We start from the raw sequence: 21,133 nt of genomic DNA on the forward strand, positions 1-21,133 counted from the left end.
AGCAGGGGCAGCAGAGATCCCCACTCCTGCTGGGTTGTCAGAGGCACCACTGTCCTTCTCTTCATTCCAACCAAACGGATGCAGCCCTCCAGAGGAGAGCCTCTCCCCTAGTCCAGTCTTTGAAGTAGGTAGTACAATGAGTTGTGTGGACTCAAGGAAGCCTGGGCTGAGACCTGCCTGCGAGCAAAAGCCCTGAGAAGTAGGAATAGGTGAAGGTGAAGCAGGGAGTAGCAACCACACGGGGGTCCTGCTGAGCTGACTTGGCCTTTAAGTAAGGAGACACCCCCAGGATCAGAGAGAGAGGTAGGATCTGATCCAGATCACTTCGAAGTGATGTCTAAGAGTGGGAACCCAATGGGAAGAGGTAGGTTGAAGGCCTGTGTTAATCTGACTGTCTTGAACCAGCAGCCCAGCGGGGCTTATAAAGAAGAGGGAGGAAGGCTGGCCAGATGGCTCCGGAAGTAAAAGCTCTTGCCCACAAATGGGACTGACCTGAATTCAGTTGCTAAGACTTGTTTCCTCCCTTTCATATGTGCGCTGTGTGGCATATACAACCTGCCCCTCCCCTGCATGCACACACACACACACACACACACGCACACGCACACGCACACGCACACGCACACACACACACACACACTTGAATAAAAGTAATTATAAGAAATCTCTGGCCGGGCGGTGGTGGCGCACGCCTGTAATCCCAGCACTCAGGAGGCAGAGGCCAGCCTGGTCTACAGAGTGAGTTCCAGGAAAGACGCAAAGCTACACAGAGAAACTGTGTCTCGAAAAACAAAAACAAAAACAAAAAAATCTCTGAGAGTTCTGATGGCTCTCAAGATACCCATCATCAAAGTTTTCAGCTCAGAGAGCTCTGGTAACATCAGAGCCTCCCCTCTAGGCTCTGCTACATTTTCCTTTGAAACAGAATTTTGTTTATTGGGAGATTGAAAAGAGAGTGGAGAGCAAGGAGAAGGGACAGTGTGGGCAGCCGAGGAAAGTTAGGAGTCTTTGGGCTCCATCTTTACCACAACCTCTATCCTGTTTTATTTCTTACTGTCTGACATCTCCGCCTCTCTTTTTTTATTTTGATTTTTCGAGACAGAATTTCTCTGTGTAGCCCTGCCTGTCCTGGAACTCACTCTGTAGACCAGGCTGAACCAGAACTTAGAGATCCACCTGCCTCTGCCTCCCGAGTGCTGGCAGTGGCGATTGGCTCCCTGTCTTTTTTAGATGTTGGTGTGGTTTCCAGTACTTGATTAGAATCTTCTAAAGTAGCAGCTTCATCATTCCTTGGGTTTGATGCTCTCAATCTCCAGCTCAGCAGGCTGCCCAGTTCTCAGCTCAGCTCTCTGGCTGGTACTTTTAGTTTACTGCTGGCAAAAAAAAAAAAAAAAAAAAAAAATTCAGGGCTACAAACCAAACAGGCAGCACACACCTTTAATTCCTGCGGGGGGAATCTCAAGGACAGCCAGGGCTACACACAGAACTCTGTCTCAAAAAAAAAAAAGAAGAAGAAGAATTATTTTAGGATTATAAAAGCTCCCATTTTCCCAAAGACTTGCTCGATGGATTAGCAAAATTAATAAAAACCATATAGGGCACTAAGTGATCATTTGTTCCAAATAGTTCCTTCTCCTTTGAATTTATTTCACATTTTAGTATTTTCGGTTTATTTGGTTTTGAGACAGGGATTCACATAGTCTAAGATGACCTTGAACTTGCTCTGTAGCTGAGGATGGCCTTGACCTTCTGATCCCCTTGCCTCCACTTCCCACATGCTGGAACCACAGGTGTGCACCACCACATCTGGTTTATGAAGTACTGGAGACAAATGGACCAAGACTTTGTGCACACTAGGCAAGCACACTGCCAACTGAACATCCCTTTTCCTCTCTTTTCTTTGTTTGTTTGTTTTTTTGTTTGGGTTTTTTGTTTTTTGAGACAGAGTTTCTCCGTGTAGTTTTGGTGCCTGTCCTGGAACTTGCTCTTTAGACCAGGTTAGCCTTGAACTCACAGAGATCTTCCTGGCCCTGCCTCCCCAGTGCTAGGATTAAGAGCGGGCACCACTACTGCCCCGCTCCTCTCTTTTTTTAATGATTTATTTTATTTTTAAAACATCTTAAAAATATTTACTTATTTTTATTTTATGTGTATGAATTCTTGCTAGAATATAGGCCTGTGTATCACATGTGTGCCTGGTGTCCAAGGAGGCCAAAAGCAGAAGTCAGATGCCCAGGACCTAGAGTTACAGGCAGTTGTGAATTGCTCAATATAGGTGCTGAAAACTGAAAGCTGGCCTTTTGCAGGAGCAATAAGTGTTGTGTGATATTTTGATCACATCCTGACTCTCCCAAGACTGTCAATAAAATTTACTTTGAATCAGAGAGCAAAGCTAGCTATTAGCTGACCAAAATTAACCATAGAGATTTTGGAGGACTTAGGACAGATAGACAGGAAGTAGTAGGGTGGGACTTTGAGAAGGTCTCGGCCTTTTTAGATAGAGGGATGAGAGAGAAAGGAGGTCACTGGCTGCTCCTCTGATCACTCAATTTCTTACCCTGATATATCATTCCCGAGTTTCTATTGGTAAAGAATAACTAGATAAACACATCTTCTTGCACCCTACATGGGGTACCATTTGTAGACAGACTTTTCTGTTCTTCCTGCCAGCTCTCAAATCACAACACAGAGACTTATTATTACTTATGAAAGCTCAGCCAGTAGTTTAGGCTTGTTTCTAACTAACTAGCTCATAACTTAAATTAACCCATTTTTAATTTATGTGCTGCCATGTGGTTCATGTGCATCAAGTGAGTATGATAACCACTGGGCCATCTCTCCAGCTCTTCCCATTTTGTTTCTTCTTGAAATTTCCAACATTTTATACTAACTGGTAGAATTTTTTTTTTCTTTTCATTGATTTTGTTTGTTTGTTTTTGGAGACAGGGTTTCTCCGTGTAGCCCTGGCTGTCCTGGATCTCGCTCTGTAGACCATGTTGGCCTTGAACTCACAGAGATCTGCCTGGCTCTGCCTCCCAAGTGCTGGGATTAAAGGCATGTGCCACCACCGCCCGGCTTCTTTTTTTTTTTTTTCCTTGTCCTTTTTCTTTCCTTCTTTCTTTCTTTCTTTCTTTCTTTCTTTCTTTCTTTTTTTTTCTTTTTTAACAGGCTCTTACTCTGCAGCCCTAGCTGGTCTGGAGCTTGTTATTGTACACCAAGCAAGCTTAAACTCATAGACATCCAGTTGCCTCTGCTTCTTGAGTGCTAGCATTAAAGACATGGCTACCATGTCCAGCTGGATTTATTTTGAATCAGGTTTTTTGTTGTTTGTTGTTTGTTGGTTGGTTGGTTGAGTGGTTGGGTGGTTGTGACTGGGTCTTTATGTAGCTCTGGCTGTCTTGTAACTCACTATGTCTGTGAGACCACAGGCTGGACTCCAGTCACGGAGATCCGCCTGCCCCAGCCTCTGAGAACTGGAACTAAAGGTGTGGCCACCATGCCCTGCTGAGAGTGGTGTCCTTTGATGAGAACGGTGTCCTTTAGTCTCTGTCTAAGGCTAGCTCTCCCACTGTGTCTTAAGTTCACCCTGCATGCTGACAGCAACATGAAGGGCAAGGCACTGGGTGATCGCCTCCTCCGAGCAGTGCACACAACCAACACTGTAAGATCCTTCCAAGCCAGAAGTGCATGTGTTGTCTTGGGCTCCCCATGAGGCCACTGCCCACTGTGGGGAGTTCCACCACACTTCCACCCTGCAGGGCTCGGGAACCCCGTGGCTATCCACGTAGCATTAGCACAGCCAGGCTCTCAGATGCTGTCTAAACTGAAAAAGGCCATAAGGAAAGGGGCCAGGGCTGGTGAAGGCTCTGACCTTGTGGTGCAGGTAAGGGGAAACTACTTGGACACAGTGGGTGTGGCCTTGTTGCTGCCCCTGTTGCTGTGGGAACCACCCAGCAGGAGGAACTTGGGAGAGAAGGGTTTTTTTCTGCTTCACAGTTTCAGAGGGATGCAGTCTAGCATGGCAGGGAGACATGGCCTCAGGAGCAGAAGACTGGCTGATCACATGTATCCACACCCAGGAAGCTGAGGAGTACAGGGACTCACCCTCAGCAGCTCACCTTCTCTAAGAGGGTCAACTCAGAAAAAGTCCCACAACCCTCCCAGTTGGTAACGAAGTGTCCAGACACATGGGGAGATGTTTCGTATCCACACCACAGCTGAGAACATCCAACAACCCCGTCATAAAACCAGTGTGCGGGACAGGCGGTGGTGGCGCAGGCCTTTAATCCCAGCACTCGGGAGGCAGAGGCAGGCGGATCTCTGTGAGTTTGAGGCCAGCCTGGGCTACAGAGTGAGTTAGTTCCAGGACAACCAGGGCTGTTATATGAGAAACCTTGTCTGGGGTGAGCAGCTGGAATCAATGAAGGGAGCTGGAGTGATGGTCAGCCTTTAGGAGCACTGGCTCTCCCAGAGATCAGGGTTCAATTCCCAGCACTCACACAGTGACTCCTAACTGTCTGTGACCCCAGTCATAGGGGTCCAATGCCCTCTCTGGCCTCTGTGTGCACTGTCCATACATGGTACTGGAGGCAAAATATCCATATACACAAAATACAGTTGAAAACAAACAAAAGAGAATAAATGGCCAAGGTTTACCTGGTGGTCACAAGGACCTTAGGTCAGATACAGAGGCGAATGACAAGTGGTCACAACAGAGACTAAAGGTGACCTGAGCTGGTGACCTGAGCATTCCCAGTCTGCACAGTCTTGTCAGTCAGTTCACAGGGGACACACTACATCCTAATCCACACCATCGCAGGGCCAAGCGGAGACAGGCTGGCAGCTTGGGGGGCGGGTGAAGTGGGTGCGGGCGTGGAGTGTTCCCTGAGTGCCTGAGAGCTGAGCTTACAGGGTGCCTCCCACCTGGATGTGAGGGAGAGAGAATCCCGAGACACTTCAGACTTGAGGCCTGAGCTGCTGAACGATGGAATGGGTGCCTCAGACAGGAGACGGCCGGAGGGCAGCAAGGACGCAGGCGCTCCAGAGGGTGCTTCAGACTTCCTGAAGAATGAGTGGGAGCCCAGAGACCTCAAGTTATCCCAGCTCCTTGGCAGGCTGAGGCAGGAGGATCACAAGTCCAGGACTAGCCTCAGCTACAGGATAGCCTTTACCAGCTTGGTCAGTTTAATGAGACTCTGAAAATAAGAGAACTGGGTGATAGCTTTCAGTTCAAGACCCTGAGTCCCATCCCTAGGGAACGACAGAAAATGAATACCTTTCCCCTCGACACAGGCCAAGGTTCCTTCCGTCACTTCAGGAGATGAGAAAGGGCAACTAGGGAGACTCTGGGACACAGTTGGCTCCTTAAAAATCGCTGTAATTCCAGCAGAGGCAGAGACAGGAGGATCTCTGTGAGTGAGTTTGAGGCCAGCCTGGGCTACAGAGTGAGAGCCAGGACTGTTACACAGAGAAACCTTGTCTCCAAAAAAAACAAACAAACAAAATCATACAGAATAGAGTAGCCACACCTATAGTCTCAGTGCTTAGGAAGTGAGACAGGAAGCTCCTGGGTTCAAGACCAGCCTGGGCTAGAGAGGAAAAAAATTGTGTTAGGAGGAGGAGAGAGCCTAGGGCTTCCGGAGCAGTGAGAGGAAGGCAGGAAGAGGGGAGAGCCCATGTCTGGCACCCGGGGTTCTAGATCTTACTAGAACTGGCAGGCCTTACTCAGTAGGCAGCTGGTTTCCTGCCACTGTTTGGGACCCAGGCTCTCCTCACATCACTACTGCTTCACAGCCCAAGGAAGCAGAAGGAGTGTTTGTTTTTGTAGTGTTAAGTAGGACAGTCACGTCCTACAGACTGAAGTCAGTACTCTGAACCAACCTCAGCCTCTGTGAACATCAGTCATTGTATCAGCTTTGCCCCACACAAAAGCAAGTTTCATGCCTTAAAACACAAGCATTATGGCAGGGGAGATGGTTCAGCGGATAAAAGCATTTGCTGTGCAAACATGAAAATCTGCATGCATGCACACATACACACACACACACACACACACACACACACACACACACACATACAACGATAGCAAAACGTGTAGCATGACTGCTGTATCACTCTGCAGGCAGAGACAGGCATAACAAGTTCCCCCCCAGTGCAGGCCTTGAGGAGATCTCTATCAGGGTCCAGAACAGATGCTGCAAGCGCCTAAGGATACTAATCTGTGGGATCTCAAATGAATCTAAGCACACGGAGCTCTTCAGTCCACTCACTTTATTCTTCCAAGTCAATTCTCTCTACACGGCCTCTTCGCTGCTCTCAAACTCAGCTACTCTCTGTACCCAGCCATCCTGTCCTCATAGTTTTAGTACGCTTTTGACCTGATCTCCCCTCCATCCCTTCATCCTCCACCTTCATCCTTCCTGGCTCCTTACCCCTGGCCCTGATAAACCCCACAAGAGATCTGCCTTACCCTCTACTGAACCTCTGTCTCCCTCTCCTCTCTCAGGCCTCTCTCTGCCTCTGGAATTCTGCTCCAGTCCTTACTGCCCCTGGTTATGCAAAAAGACCTATTGTCCTTAGCCAGCCTCTCTGCCTTGTCCTTAGCCAGCCTCTCTGCCTTGTCCTTAGCCAGCCTCTCTGCCAAGCCCCTAGCTGAGGGAAGGGGATAGTCTGAGTTTCATTTGTGCAAGAAACAAAGCTATGCATCTAGGAGCCTGCTTGTCTCCTAGGCTCAGTGGGGAAGTTAGTTACCTAGAGGTTCAGCAGGTCTGGGAAGTTTAGCTGTTTGCCAAATGATCTATAGTATTTGGGCACGCAAGAATTTCATAGCAGAAGACAGCTGAAATATTACAAACTGGATAACACCATATATTTCATAAATACCTTGAAATTTCTAGGTATAGCTTTAATATCCAGCTGAATTTCTATAACATATTCTTGTGGCCCCACAAGACAGACAGATCCCAAGAACCAAAAACCATGAGCTTTTAGGCTCAGAAAGAGACCCTGTCACAAGACAGCAGTCAAACAGCAACTGGAGAAGGGTACCAGGATTCCTACTCTGGCCTCTGCATGTACTTGTGCACAGAGCACACACCTCATCCCTGTATACAGAGCACACACCCCACCCCTGTGTACAGAGCACACACCCCACACCTGTGCACAGAGCACACACCCCACCCCTGTGTACAGAGCACACACCCCACACCTGTGCACAGAGCACACACCCCACCCCTGTGTACAGGGCACACACCCCACCTCTGTGCACAAAGCACACACCCCATCCCTGTGTACAGAGCACACACCCCACCCCTGTGTACAGAGCACACACCCCACCCCTGTGTACAGAGCACACACCCCACACCTGTGCACAGAGCACACACCCCACCCCTGTGTACAGAGCACACACCCCACCCCTGTGCACAGAGCACACACCCCACCCCTGTGTACAGAGCACACACCCCACCCCTGTGCACAGAGCACACACCCCACCCCTGTGTACAGAGCACACACCCCATCCCTGTGTACAGAGCACACACCCCACACCTGTGTACAGAGCACACACCCCATCCCTGTGTACAGAGCACACACCCCACACCTGTGTACAGAGCACACCCCACACAAGAGCTAAAGGCTAACGACCTGAGTTTGACCCCTGGGATCCACGTGGTGGAGAAAGAAAAGGACTCCCACAAGTTTCCTCTGACCTCCACAGGAGCCCACACAGGCGCACACACAAATAAATGAATAGAATCGATTTGATTGAGGGTCAGCCTATATTAAATAAAACATACCATTTTTTAAATATTAGCACTTTAGCACTTTAGGAGTCAACCAGGTTGGGCTCTTTTCTGAAGACTACAGGGAGACTCCATTTCCAGCTCTGTCTACTCTATCTACACATGACATTGTTAGCTCCAAACACGGTGAAGCTGAGGGAAAGATGGGAAGTCCACTAGGGTGTGGTGGCCTACCTATGACTTCTAAGCCATCCATGGCTCCATAATAACACTATCTAAATGCAAACACACACACACACAAACAACTTTAATAGGCCTGGAGAGATGGCTTAGCAGTTAAGAGCACTTGCTGCTCCTGCAGAGGACCCAGGTTTGGTTCAAACCTCTAACTCCAGTTCCAGGTGATCTGACATCCTCTTCTGGCCTCCACAGGTACCAGAAATGCCTGTACATGGTACACATACTCATGCACAAGCAAGTCATACACACAGAAATAAATTAAAAAAAAAAAAAAGAAAGAAAGCCAAGCATGATGGCGTATTCTATGTCTTTAGTCCTAGCACATGGGAGGCAGAGGCAAGGATCTTGTGAGTTCAAGGGCATTCTGGTGTATATATAGCAAGTTCCAGGCCAACCAGGGCTACACAGTGAGACCCTCTTAAAAAATAAAAATAAAATGTAAAGAGATAGTAGGTCTCTCAGTATGCCTCTCTTTTTTCACCCCCTTTGGTTTTTCGAGACAGGGTTTCTCTGTGTAGCCCTGGCTGTCCTGGAATTCACTCTGTAGACCAGGCTGGCCTCCAACTCACAGAGATCTTCCTGCCTCTGCTTCCTAAGTGCTGGGATTTAAAGGCATGCGCCACCAACGCCCAGCTTCTTTCTTTTGTTTTTTAAATGTGTTTGCTTTTCTATTTGGCTTATCTTATTTGTTTTATGTATATGAGTATTTTGCTTGCATGTATGATTACCACCTGCATGCAGAGGTCAGAAGAGGACATCAGATCCCCTGGGACTGGAGTTGCAGATGGTTGTGAGCCACCATGTGGGTGCTGGAATTGAACCCGGGTCCTCTAGGAGAGCAGCAGCTCCAGCCCTCAGCTATACAGCCCAGGACCACCTGCCGGGGAAGTGTTCTGCCCACAGTAGGCTGAGCCCTCGGCTAACAGTCAGAACAATCCCCACAGACACGCCCAGGCCCATCTGATCTCTTCTCAGGTGACAAGCAAGGCTGAGTCACGTTGACAGTTGAAGCCAACTAGGACACTAAAGAAGGGGTTCACTGAGCCACACCAGGAACCCCCAGTGTCTGGACCTCACCCACTGCAGGGGCACACAGGTGGAAGTGGGGGACCGGGCAGATGTGTCAGTCACAATGAAGGCCGTCACTGTAACAGTCCCAAGGTTTCTGTGGTTCAAACCAAAATGTGTCGTTTCCCTGCTGTCTGCCTCCTGTTTTGTGGACTTAAAGACAAGCCTGAGGAAGCGAGGTGCCATGGTGCACAGCAATGGCAGCCCTGCAGAGGCTGGGCAGGGTTATGCGTTCCGGGCCAGCCTGGCTGTTTAGTGAGAGCCTGTCTCAAGACACCAAAGAAGGGATGGGCTTGAAAAGGACTGCCAGCCCCACTGTCATCAGCCTTGGGTGGCACAGGGAAGGGGTGTATGGAGGACCCCCACCCACACTGTTAGTGAGTCTCCAAGGTGCCGTCCCAGCCTGGAGCCCCAGTGGACCCCGTGAGTGGGGTGAGAAGCTAGAAACGTGCTACAACAAAGTCACATTCCGAGCAGGGGAGTAGGGTGGAGAGAGCTGGTAGCCTCTCAGCTGTGTCACGGCAGCCCCGGCTCCTGTCCCAGGTCACTAGGTTTCTTGTCTGTGTTCCGTTACTAATAACATACCCCAAACTAGACATGGTTTACTCTGGAGGCAGAGACAGGTGAATGACAGCCAAGGATCACCTCTGACCTCCATATGTATGCACACACATAAACATGCACATTCACATACTACAGATATATGTCTCCAACCTGATTGATAAGCTTTCCTGGTCCCAACTACCAGATGTCTCAATCACAGAACAAGGTGTCATTCCGGGCATTTTTGTGTGACTCAGTGGTGCAGCTCTTACCTAGTACATGCAAGGTCCTGGGTTCCATCCCCAGCACCCAGAGTAGCCCCTCCCAAAACTCGGAGGCCAGCTGGCTCGTGGACTCCAGCCTGGGTCAAGGGGACAAAGCCCCAGCACTGTAGCAGTAATGGCCTGGAGGTGCTGTCCAAGGTGGCACACACACACTGCTCGAATCAGCAAACAGCCAGGTAGGGCAAGTGCTATATGACTCATCCTGATGGCTTTCACCAATGGGGAAACTGAGGCAGTGGGAGGTAGCCAGCTCTAGGAACACAGTTGGTAAGTGGGAGCCAGGATGGTGATCCTGGCCTTTGGAGTGCCTCTAGACCAGGCGTGTGGGTCCTAGCAGTGGACCCACAGTGGATCCCAGAGCCCAGCCCTGCAGGTGTTCAATTCCTATCTCCCCACGTCATAGGCGGAGCTGACAAGCAGCAAATGGATGCAGAGCTCCGGAAGGAGATGATGGCCATTTGGCCCAACCTGTCCCAGAAGACCCTGGATCTGCTGGTCACACCTCACAAGTGTAAGAGAAGCCCAGGGGAGGGCAAGGGAGGCTTGGAGAGGGGCCCCCGACTGAGTGAGAACACCCCTGTCCCCACAGCCACAGACCTGACTGTGGGTAAGATCTACGCGGCCATGATGATCATGGAGTATTACCGGCAGAGCAAGGCCAAGAAGCTGCAGGCCATGCGGGAGGAGCAGGTACGCCCACTGCCGAGGCACCAGGGGGCCAGGCCTGCTGGTCCTTGTGGGCCAATCAGAATGGGAGTGTGGTGAGGGTGGGCCATTTCAGGAACAGCTAACCTGGACAGACTTTCAGCCACCAACAGGTACTGAGCATCTGCCATGCAGGCCACTGTCTCAGGCCCTGGCCTGGATGTCTGCCCCAGGGTAGTTGAAAACACATGAGTGTTTTCATAGTGGCAAATAGTGCCATGGGGGAAAAGTGCTAGAGCAGGGTATGTGGTGTGAACTGGGCTGTGCAGGACACCCTCCCAGAGGAGGGGAGAGCTGAGCTAAAGCTGAGGGAAAAGGGGAGGGACTGGAGGCATGGCTCAGCAGTTAGAAGCGCAGAGCAAGTGCTGCTCTTACAGAGAGCCTGGATTCAGCTCCCACCACCCACATAGTGCCTCAGGACTGCCTGGAACTCCAGTTCCAGGGGATCTGAAGCCCCTTCTGGCCTCTGTGGTCACCTGATCATGTGTGATACACACACACACACACACACACACACACACACACACACACATACACTTAGGCCTGCACACATACACATAAAATAGTAAGGTTTGGTTTGGTTTGGTTTGGTTTGGTTTGGTTTGGTTTGGTTTGGTTTGGTTTTTCGAGACAGGGTTTCTCTGTGTAGCTTTGTGCCTTCCCTGGAACTCACTCTGTAGCCCAGGCTGGCCTCAAACTCACAGAGATCCGCCTGCCTCTGCCTCGAAAGTGCTGGGATTAAAGGCATGCACCACCACCGCCCAGCTAAGATAAATATGTTTTGAAAGGTGACTAGAGGGGGCTGGAGAGATGGCTCAGGGATTAAGAGTACTGGCTGTTCTCCCAGAGGACCTGGGTTCAGTTCTCAGCAACCACAGGGCAGTTTACAACTGCCTGTAACTCTACCTTCCAGGGATCTGACATCCACAGACACACATGCAGGCAAAATAGCAGTGCACATAAAATAGATAAATGAATAGAAGGTGACTGGAGACCAGATGGTGTGATGTAACCTTTAATCTCAGCACTCAGGAGGCAGAGGCAGGAGGATCTCTATGAGTTTGAAGCCAGCCTGGTCTACATAGGGAGCTCTAAGCCACATCAAGACAACACAGTATACTGAGAACCTGTCTCAAAACAAAAGAGAAAGAGAAAAAGGGAAAGAAAGAAGAAAGGGAAGGAGAGAGAGAGAGAAGGAAAAGGGAGGGGATCAGGAGAGCAGTTAAGAGCACCATATGCTCTTCCAGAAGACCCAGGTTCAGTTCCCAGCACCCACATAGTGGCTCACGACCATCTGTAGCTCCAGTTCCAGAGGTCCTCAGGCATCAGGCACACATAGACATACATGTAGGCAGAAGACTCATACACATAAAATAAAACATTTTTAAAATGAAGGGGGTGGCTGGAGATAGCTCAGAGGTTAAGAGCACTGACTGCTCTTCCAGAGGTCCTGAGTTCAATTCCCAGCAACCACATGGTGGCTCACAGCCATCTATAATGAGGTCTGGCGCCCTCTTCTGGCCTGCAGTCACACATGCAGGTAGAACACTTGTATACATAATAAATAAATTTAAAAAAAAAAATGGAGGGGTCAGCATGGTGGCACATCGCCTTTAATCCCACCAGTAGGGAGGCAGAGGCAGGCAGAGCTCTTGTGAGTTCACACTTAGTCATATAGAAAGAAAGAAGTGAAGGAAGGGGCTAGTCCCAGTGGGACATTTGTTGTGTGACAAAGCTTTTCCAGGAGAGCCTAGCACTCACCCCAGACAGGGAACCCACGACAGACCAAAGTTCAAGTTGGAAATAAATAAAACTTGAGTTTCATTGGGGTTACTTAAAAATCAGAAATGACTCAAAGACAGCATGTCACCAAAACGCACCCCAGCATGGGTGACAGCTCACAAAAGCTGGGAACGTGGAGCACACAGTACAACCTGCAGGGCAACTCAGCAGATTGGAAAGTACCTTTTTTATTTTAAGACAGGTTTTCTCTGTGTAGCCCTGGAACTGCATCTGTAGCCCAGACTGGCCTCGAACTAGAGACCCTCCTGCCTCTGCCTCCTAAGTGCTGGGACTAAAGGCGTGATCACCACCACCAGACTTGAAAATGTCCTTTCCAAGTGCCTCAGTTGAAATAAACCTCTCCCAGGCAGTTCAGCTGGTTTCTGCTTCTTCTAGGCAGGTGTTCTTATCTCAGGGTCTTAATGTGGCCTGGCTCCTCTGAGAGCGACTCTTAGCCGTCTTATTCCTTACAGTTTCAGGGATTTCCTTAAGCTATTTTGAGTTGTTTTTCTCGTGCCTTAAAGAATTTCACTGCAAGATGGAATGCTTCAGTATCGGGGAAACTGTCACACAACAGCATCCCAGGCAGAGAACAGCCTGTACAGCCTGAAGCAAGACCTTGCAGGACGAGTTTGGGAAATATTGAAGAGGTCAAGGTGACAGACAGAACAGAGCAAAGCAGAATGTGGGAGGAGGTGAGGGCATGGGAAGTACAGAGCTAAACCCTCGAGACTGCAGGGTGGACTCTGGCTTTTATTGCAGATGGCGTAGGAGCAGGTCTAGGGGTCCACTCTGTGTTTGCTGGCGCCCTCTGGTGGCTGTATGGGGAAAATGCAGAGGTTTCTGGACTGATTGGAGGTGTAGGATGAGGAGGCTGAACATGGTAAAGGGTTGTTAATAAATGGTTTAGTTCTGAATCAATTTGGGTGGAAGACATGTATATAACATCGTTGCATTGTTTTCCAGCATGAAATTTATAGATGACAACATTGTGTCACAATGTCAAAAGTTGGACAGGGTCTCAAGAAATAGTTCAGTGGGTAAAGGTTCTTGTCTTTGAGGACCTGAGTAGCATGTGTGCATGCCCAAAAAGATAAACTACTTATTTATTTATTTATTTATTCATTCATTCATTTGTTTGTTTGTTTGTTTATGCATAATACACAAGCTATATAAAGTAATTTTAAGTAAAAGATAAAAAGTTAACTAGAGCACTAGGCAGGCAGAGTTCCAGGTCAGCCAGGACTACATATAGAAAGACCCCCCTCACAAAAGGGGGGGCAGTGCTGGAGCACGCCTTTAATCCCAGCACTCAGAAGGCAGAGCCAGTCGGATCTCTGTGAGTTCAAGGCCAGCCTGGTCTACAGAGTGAGATCCAGAAGAAGAAGGATAGACTAACAGAGCAGACCTGCCTGTGTGGGGATGAGCGTCAAAAAGGATGTTGGGGTGGCTTGGCAGTACAGTACTTTGCCTGGTACACAAGGCCCTGGATCTGACTCTCCACAGGGCCCGCCTTAGCCTCCAGTCAGCCTCTTGCACACTCACTGCTCTCTTGCCTTTCAGAACCGGACACCACTCATGTTCCAGCGTATGGAGCCTCCATCACCAACAGAGGAGGGAGGGCCCAGCCAGAACGCCCTTCCCTCCACTCAGCTGGACCCAGGAGGAGGCCTGTGAGTATCCACCTGGGCAGTTGTGGGTGGGTATCAGGCACCAGGTTTCTGAGTCCTGGAGCACATGTGTCCATCTTGGCCTCTGTCCCTGGTGCAGGATGGCTCAAGAGAGCGGCATGAAGGAGAGCCCGTCCTGGGTGACCCAGCGGGCCCAAGAGATGTTCCAGAAGACTGGTACATGGAGCCCAGAGCGAGGGCCACCCAGCGACATGCCTAACAGCCAGCCCAACTCGCAGGTGCTGCTGCCCCTCCCCCAGGCTGGGTGGTTTGGGCCAAAAGGGTCTCCCACACACATGGTCAAGCCCCAGACTCACCCAACCCCACCCACCCTCTGCCCGACAGTCTGTGGAGATGCGAGAAATGGGTACAGATGGCTACTCAGACAGCGAACACTACCTCCCCATGGAAGGCCAGACCAGGGCTGCCTCCATGCCCCGCCTCCCAGCAGAGAACCAGGTGAGAGCTTGCAGGGTTCTGGGCCACGCCCACACATGTTCCTAAGGACCCTGTACCTCTCCCTTTGAGACACTGGCCTAGGTGGGACCTCTTTTCCTGGCTCCTTCAGAGCATCCAAAGGGCCTGGCCCTCCTAACCGCTTCCTACCAAAAGCCAGAGAGAGATTAGGGTACCCTTTCAGGACACAGTAGTCACTGCCAAGTGGCTTCCTTCTGCCCTATTGAGAACACAAAGGGTGGGGAATGGGCTTGGGAAGGGGGGGTCCAGCTCTAGTGAGAGGTGCCATTGAGAATGCAGCTTCAGCAGCATGTGCTGTCTCAAGCACTCAAGAGGCTGAGAAGAGGAGGGCCAGGCCAGCTTAGGCTACAGACCTGGACCATATCTTAAAACAAACAACACAGTTTACATCCATAGTCTCAGCTCTTGGGAGGTGGAGATCAGGAGTTCACGGCCAGCCTGAACTATGTGAGATCCTGTCTCAAAACAGAACTTAAGAATCCTGACTGCAGTGGGGCCGTGGTGGCGCATGTCTTTAGTCCCAGCAGTCGGGAGGCAGAGGCAGGTGGATCTCTGTGAGTTCGAGGCCAGCCTGGGCTACACAGTGAGATCCAGGAAAGGCACCAAAACTACACAGAAACCCTGTCTCAAAAACCAAAAAGTAAAAAATCATAAGAAAAAAGAAGAATCCTGACTACCAGTTGGAGAGAGGCTGATGGGTGAGAGCACATTGTTCTCTTGCCGAAGGCCAGAGCCTGATTCCCAGCTCCTACACTAAATGACGGTTCATGGGCCCTGTAACTGGAGCTCCAGGGGACTAATATACCCTTTTCTGGCCTCCTCAGGCTTACACACAGGTGCACAAACTCCCACACACATGCACAAATAATAAACTAATTTTTGAATTCCCACATAAAAAGAAAAGATAATCCTAACTCTAAAGCGGGAGGTGGAGCTCATGGTATCCCTGTGCTTAGCATGGGCAGATCTGGGTCCCACCCACCACAGCAAAAAAAAGGAAAAAAATGCCCTGCTACCCATGCACTTCATACACATACACCTTACATGTGCACCTATACACACACGCACATGCACCTGTGTGCTACCAGTATAATAGGCATCTATAGATATCATGCCTGTCTGTGTGCATGCCCATGGCCTGCCGCCTTCAGGAACAGGGCATGTCTAAGGACTCTGAAGACAGAGTCTGGGTGGGCCTGGGGCAGCTGGGACGTGTATTCTGTCCGTGTCTGGAGTGGTGGGGTGGGGTGGTATGTGTGCGTCTCTGTGGTTGCTTCACTAAGCTATTTCGGCCCCTTGTAGGGAAGGCAAGATCCCCTTGGGGATAGAGGAAATAAAGCATGCCTGGCTACCGCGCAGTGAGAGATGGGATAAAGCTCAGGCTGCCACTGAGGACAAGGAGGAAGGGAGGAGAAGGGACCAGGAGGAGGGTGGCCGGCATGTCTGGCTGGGGCAGCTTGCCCTGTGTTATGTAGCATATTTGCTGCGCCTGGCTGGGTCATCTTGGCCCAAGGGCCTGGCCTCTGGCTGCTGTGACCTTGGGGTGCATGTGGCTGCCCTGTCCCGTCTGTCAGGTCTGGCCTGCTGGCCCCAAAATAGAGATGAGCCAAGCTGGGCTGACGGCCACCTGGAAGCTTTGAGCTGAAGCTGGGGCGAGGTGGGGGAGGGGTGCTGGGCCGCAGTGCATCGCATGAAATGGGCCAGGAGCCTGTGGCCTTGCTGTCCCATCTGTCAGTCTCCTGTCTCTGCCATCTGTCTGTTTGTCTCCTGTTTCTTCTGTGCCCGTAGTGGGGGACAGCCAGCCAGGTCCTGGGGCACCCCCTCACTCAACACCAGAAATTTTAATTCTCTCTACCCACCACCTCCTCCATGTACCACCCACGACCTCACCATCCCTTTTGCCTTTTATATTTATTTCCTTCTTTCTGTTTTTTTTTCTGTGTGCACCATCCTGTGGGGCTGGGACAGAGGAGAAGGGGTCGGCCACGTGGAAATAACCTCAGTGTATGTACCGCGCCCGGCCAGCTTGGCTCCAGCCCCTCTCCCTCCCTGCCCTGTTTGTGCCAGTACCCACCATCTCCCCTGCCCTTCACCCCACCCTTCTGTTGCAGATCCCACCCCTCCCCCATGGAGCCCCTTCTTTATGTGTTGTGTCCTATGTATGCAAGGGGCCACACTGCACCCCACTTCGTCTTCAGAGCCTCCAAGAGGCCAACCTGTCCACCCCGCCCCTTTCTTGGGGGTCTGTCCCTCCAACTCCTCCAGTGACCACTGGCCTTCTGCCTCAGGTCCCTTTAGCTCCTGCCTTGAGCTGGGCCCTCCACATCAGAGTTGGACCAGGCCTGGTCCAGTGGGCCTTCCTTCTTCTGCCTGCTACTGAGAACTGAAGACTGTCCATGGCAGAGCAAGACCAAGGATTGTGGGACATAAATGCAGATTCAGAATGATCTCCAGTACCTCCACTGCTGGAGCAGCCCAAGCCGGGCCTGGGAGATAGGAAACAGAGTTGGGAGTGGGGATGAGGGTCAGGAGAGTTGAACCAAGGCTCCCAGGCTTTCAGTCTGCAAGTGGAGCGCATGCTTTTTGCCAGCCAGCCTTACACCAGAGGGGCAAGGGCTTAGCCAGGGACAACATCCAGCAAGAGCCCTGTCAGTGAGACTCAAGTATCCTTAGGGCTCCACCTTGCAGCCAGCAAGCCAGACACTCAAGCCCCACTGCAACCCTGGACATAGTCCCTGGATGGTCTGATTCTATCAGCTGCAGGGCTGGAAGGAGTGGGCCACAAAAGTGCTGGCCACTAACTGCCCACACCTGTCCCCTCCCCTAGACCATCTCTGATACCAGCCCCATGAAGCGCTCAGCCTCTGTGCTGGGACCCAAAGCCCGAAGACTGGATGACTACTCACTGGAGCGGGTACCACCTGAGGAGAATCAGCGGTACCACCAACGCCGCCGGGACCGGGATCGGGACCGGGACCGGGATCATGGCCACCGCACATCCGAACGCTCTCTGGGCCGCTACACTGATGTGGACACAGGTAGGCTGCCACAGGACCCAGGACAGAGGCTCCACAAAGAAACAGAAGGTCAGGAAGGAGGAGGCTGAAGGGCAGAAGCAGGGACAGGGGATTGGGCATACACCACTAATGCCTTCATGGGGAAGCTGGGAGGGAGGGGTTAGGGTCTGGAGTTGGAGGCCAGCCAAGATGCATAGTAAGACCCCAATTCAAAAAAGAAATGAGTCCGGCTTGGTGGTGCACACCTTTAATCACAGGACTCGGGAGGCAGAAGTGGGCAGATCTTTGAGTTCGAGGCCAAACTGATCTGCAGAGCAAGTTCCAGGACAGCAGGGCAACACAGAAAACTCATCTCAAAAGAAAAGAAAGAAAGAGAGCTAGCTGGGTGATGTCTCTGTGTGTAAAGTGTGTGTTGCACAAGAATGGGAGCTGACATAACATCTGAGCACCCGTGTACAAAGCCAGGAATGGGTCTCTGTAACCCTGGTGCTGGAAAGGCATGCAGGAGTGGATCCCTGGGGATTCCAGTTAACCAGCCTAAGCTACTCAGTGAGCTCCAGGCTAGCAAGAGACACCGTCTCTGAAAAACACAAGGTGGAGCTGCAGAGGCCCAAGAGGTGACCATGCACGCGCGTGGTCCTGCATCTGTCCAGCAGACAGGGCAGTACACACCTGTCACCCCAGCCCTCCTAAGATGGGAATGGAGACAAGAGTCCGCAGAGGCTCTTGGACCAGCCAGCATGACATACACAGCAGGTAACAGGAGACTCTGTCTCAACATCTAAGGTTGCCCCAGCCTTCCCATGCACTTTGTGATACTTGCACCCACATGTACACACATCATACACACACAAAACCAAATTTTTACATACACAAAAATTAAGATTTAGTTAGTTGGTTTGAGACAAGATCTCACTATGTGGCCCTAGTTGGCCTCGAACTCACAGAGATCCGCCTGCCTCTGCCTCCCCAGTGCTGGGATTAAAGGCGTGCGCCACCACCACCCGGCGCATTTTGTTTTTTTAGTGTGTGTGTGTGTGTGTGTGTGTGTGTGTGTGTGTGTCTATGTGATCATGAATGCAGGTGCCCCAGAGGCCAGAAGAGAATGTTGGGGCCCCTGGACCTAGAGAGCGAGCTACAAGCAATTGTGAGCTGCAGGACATGGGTACAAGAAACTGAACTTAGATCTTATGCAAGAGTAGCAGACACGTTTAACCACTGACCCATGACTTCAACACCCAGCTGAGTGGGATGTTGTCTGGGTGGTAGGTATGGCTAACATGTGCAAGGTCCTAAATTGGTTACATTCAACACTGAGAAAAGGGAGGGGCCAAGCAAGCCATCTGCTGCCAAGCCTGAAGACCTGAGTTTGAGTCCTGGAACCCATAAGGTGGAAGGTCACACTTCAGATGAGTGGCACCGCGGGAGGATGGGCGGCTGAAAATAAATGAAAAATTAAAGTGACCGGAGTTCCTGAGTAGGGAAGAAACCAGGGGCCAGGGCACCGAGCCCGGGGACCCTCCGGGCTTGCCTCCCCTTCTCTGCGGCCGGTTCTTCCTCTCTCACCGTCGTCTCCCACTCAGGTCTGGGGACAGATCTGAGCATGACCACCCAATCTGGTGACCTACCCTCCAAAGATCGGGACCAAGACCGGGGCCGGCCCAAGGACCGGAAGCATCGGCCGCACCATCACCACCACCACCACCACCACCACCCTCCTCCCCCCGACCGGGAGCGCTACGCACAGGAGCGGTCGGACACCGGCCGGACGCGGGCCCGGGAGCAGCGCTGGTCCCGCTCGCCCAGCGAGGGTCGGGAGCACGCGACACACAGACAGGTGCGTGCGGCAGGCCCAGACTGGCGGGCCGCGGGGGCGGGGCTGCAGGGTGGGAGGGGCGGGGCGAGCCTGGGAGGCGCCCGGGGCAGGCGCGGGTCGCCCGCCGCGCTTGCTTTCCCCTGCGACTCGTGTCCTGCGGACGCCTGTGAGTGACTTCGGAAACTTACGAAGCTCGTTTCTCGTTTCTCTCCTCACTGTTGTGTTGGTTTGCCCCACCCCGCCTCTCCGTCCCGCCGCCCGCCCGCCCGCCCTCCCGTCTGTGTGTCCCCGTGTGCTCCTGGTCGGTCCGTGGTATCTTTGCTTTTGATTTCCTTTGTTTCGATTTTCGTGTAGGGCAGTAGTTCCGTCAGTGGAAGCCCAGCCCCCTCTACGTCCGGCACCAGCACGCCGCGGCGCGGCCGCCGCCAGCTCCCCCAGACCCCCTGCACCCCGCGGCCGCTCGTGTCCTACTCGCCCGCGCCGCGCAGGCCGGCGGCTCGCAGGCTCGCGGGTCCCGCGGCGCCCCCTGGCGGCTCGCCGAGGGGTTGCCGCCGCGCGCCTCGCTGGCCTGCGCATGCGCCTGAGGGCCCGCGGCCGCGCGGCGCCGACTACACCGAGCCCGACGGCCCGCGCGAGCAGCCAGGGGGCGCGCACGAGCCCGCGCCGCGGTCGCCCAGGACTCCGCGCGCCGCGGGCTGCGCGTCACCGCGCCACGGCCGCAGGCTGCCCAACGGCTACTACGCGGGGCACGGCGCGCCGCGGCCGCGCACAGCCCGCAGGGGCGCGCACGCCGCGTACAGCGAGAGCGAGGACGACTGGTGCTAAGCCGCCCCGCCTCCCCGCGGCGCCCGCACTGCGCGGGCGCACAGCAAATGGCAAACAGTAATGTTTTTAAAAAAGAAAACCGGGAAGAAAAACAAAACTAGCTTCTATTGATGAGTTTTATCATCTCGATTGGATCTCTCGTTTTTCCCGGTGAACGAAACCGCGGTGGCTGCGAGCCGGAGGGACGGCTGCACGCCCCCACACTTCTCAGACCCACGGGAGTGCTTGCGGGCCACGCCAAACTTATTACTGCCTGCAGAGATCAACTACAAGAAATCACACTAACAGTTTTTAAAAGGACAAAAAAAAAAAAAAGATTGAGAAAAACTTTTTTTTTCTGACATTTGGTCCTGCTTGAAATAACAAAAGAAAAGAAAAATTTACCATCACCACCGATTCCCGTGCTTCTTTTTTCCTTTATCTTTTTAAAACATTTTTTTTTTCTTTTTTCCTATCTTGTTTGAAAACGTGGGCTTGGGACTGTGAAATATTGCATGACATTAAAAAGAACAAAAAAATAATAAAAACGAAAAAACTTGAATCCAAGGGCTTCTGAACTGGAGTGGTCTTTGTCCTTTGACCAAGATGCCATGCAAGTTACTCTTGGGAAGTGGATGGAAGAGGGAGGCAGTCTGTTAGCTCCCAGAGAAACAGCGCAGAGTCCACAGGTACCAGGAACGACGGCCCTGGGTTCACTCCCTGCTAAGGGCAGCTGTGACTCCTTGAGAGGATAGTCCCCACAGAGGCTTCTCCTGGCTGTGCCCAGCCCCGGTACCACCCACCTCTGTGTTAAGTGTTCTGCCCTGGCCTCTGGCTCGTTGAACCAATTTCGTGAGGAGTTCTCAACCCGCCTCAGCCATGGAGAAATGCTGGCGAGGTCAAAGATCTGAACAGTCCGGAAGGATTACGCCAGAACACTGAGTGGGGCCAGGATTGTTTTTTAAACATTAGTATATATGTGTATGTG

General features: G+C 51.8%; 1 protein-coding gene across 17 annotated transcripts in view; it reads left to right on the plus strand.

Annotated features, from left to right (window-relative positions):
- Window positions 1–20,481, plus strand: part of Cacna1a (calcium voltage-gated channel subunit alpha1 A) — a 300,508-nt gene extending 280,027 nt beyond the window's left edge. For 13 of the 17 annotated variants that reach the window (XM_036186901.1, XM_036186902.1, XM_036186906.1 and 10 more), the window contains 9 exons: window positions 10,278–10,385; window positions 10,464–10,564; window positions 13,925–14,034; window positions 14,132–14,270; window positions 14,377–14,490; window positions 16,477–16,512; window positions 17,336–17,546; window positions 19,109–19,362; window positions 19,696–20,481. In XM_036186901.1, the coding sequence (XP_036042794.1) occupies window positions 10,278–10,385; window positions 10,464–10,564; window positions 13,925–14,034; window positions 14,132–14,270; window positions 14,377–14,490; window positions 16,477–16,512; window positions 17,336–17,546; window positions 19,109–19,362; window positions 19,696–20,166 (1,544 nt within the window). In that variant the 3' untranslated portion in view covers window positions 20,167–20,481. Of the gene's footprint in view, window positions 1–10,277; window positions 10,386–10,463; window positions 10,565–13,924; window positions 14,035–14,131; window positions 14,271–14,376; window positions 14,491–16,448; window positions 16,513–17,335; window positions 17,547–19,108; window positions 19,363–19,695 lie in introns of those variants that run through there. The other 4 variants (XM_036186915.1, XM_036186914.1, XM_036186917.1 and 1 more) reach the window with 3 other exon arrangements.
- The last annotated feature ends 652 nt before the right edge of the window (window positions 20,482–21,133 follow it).

Source organism: Onychomys torridus, chromosome 5, assembly GCF_903995425.1.
Source record: "Onychomys torridus chromosome 5, mOncTor1.1, whole genome shotgun sequence".
NCBI classification, from domain to species: Eukaryota; Metazoa; Chordata; class Mammalia; order Rodentia; family Cricetidae; genus Onychomys; species Onychomys torridus.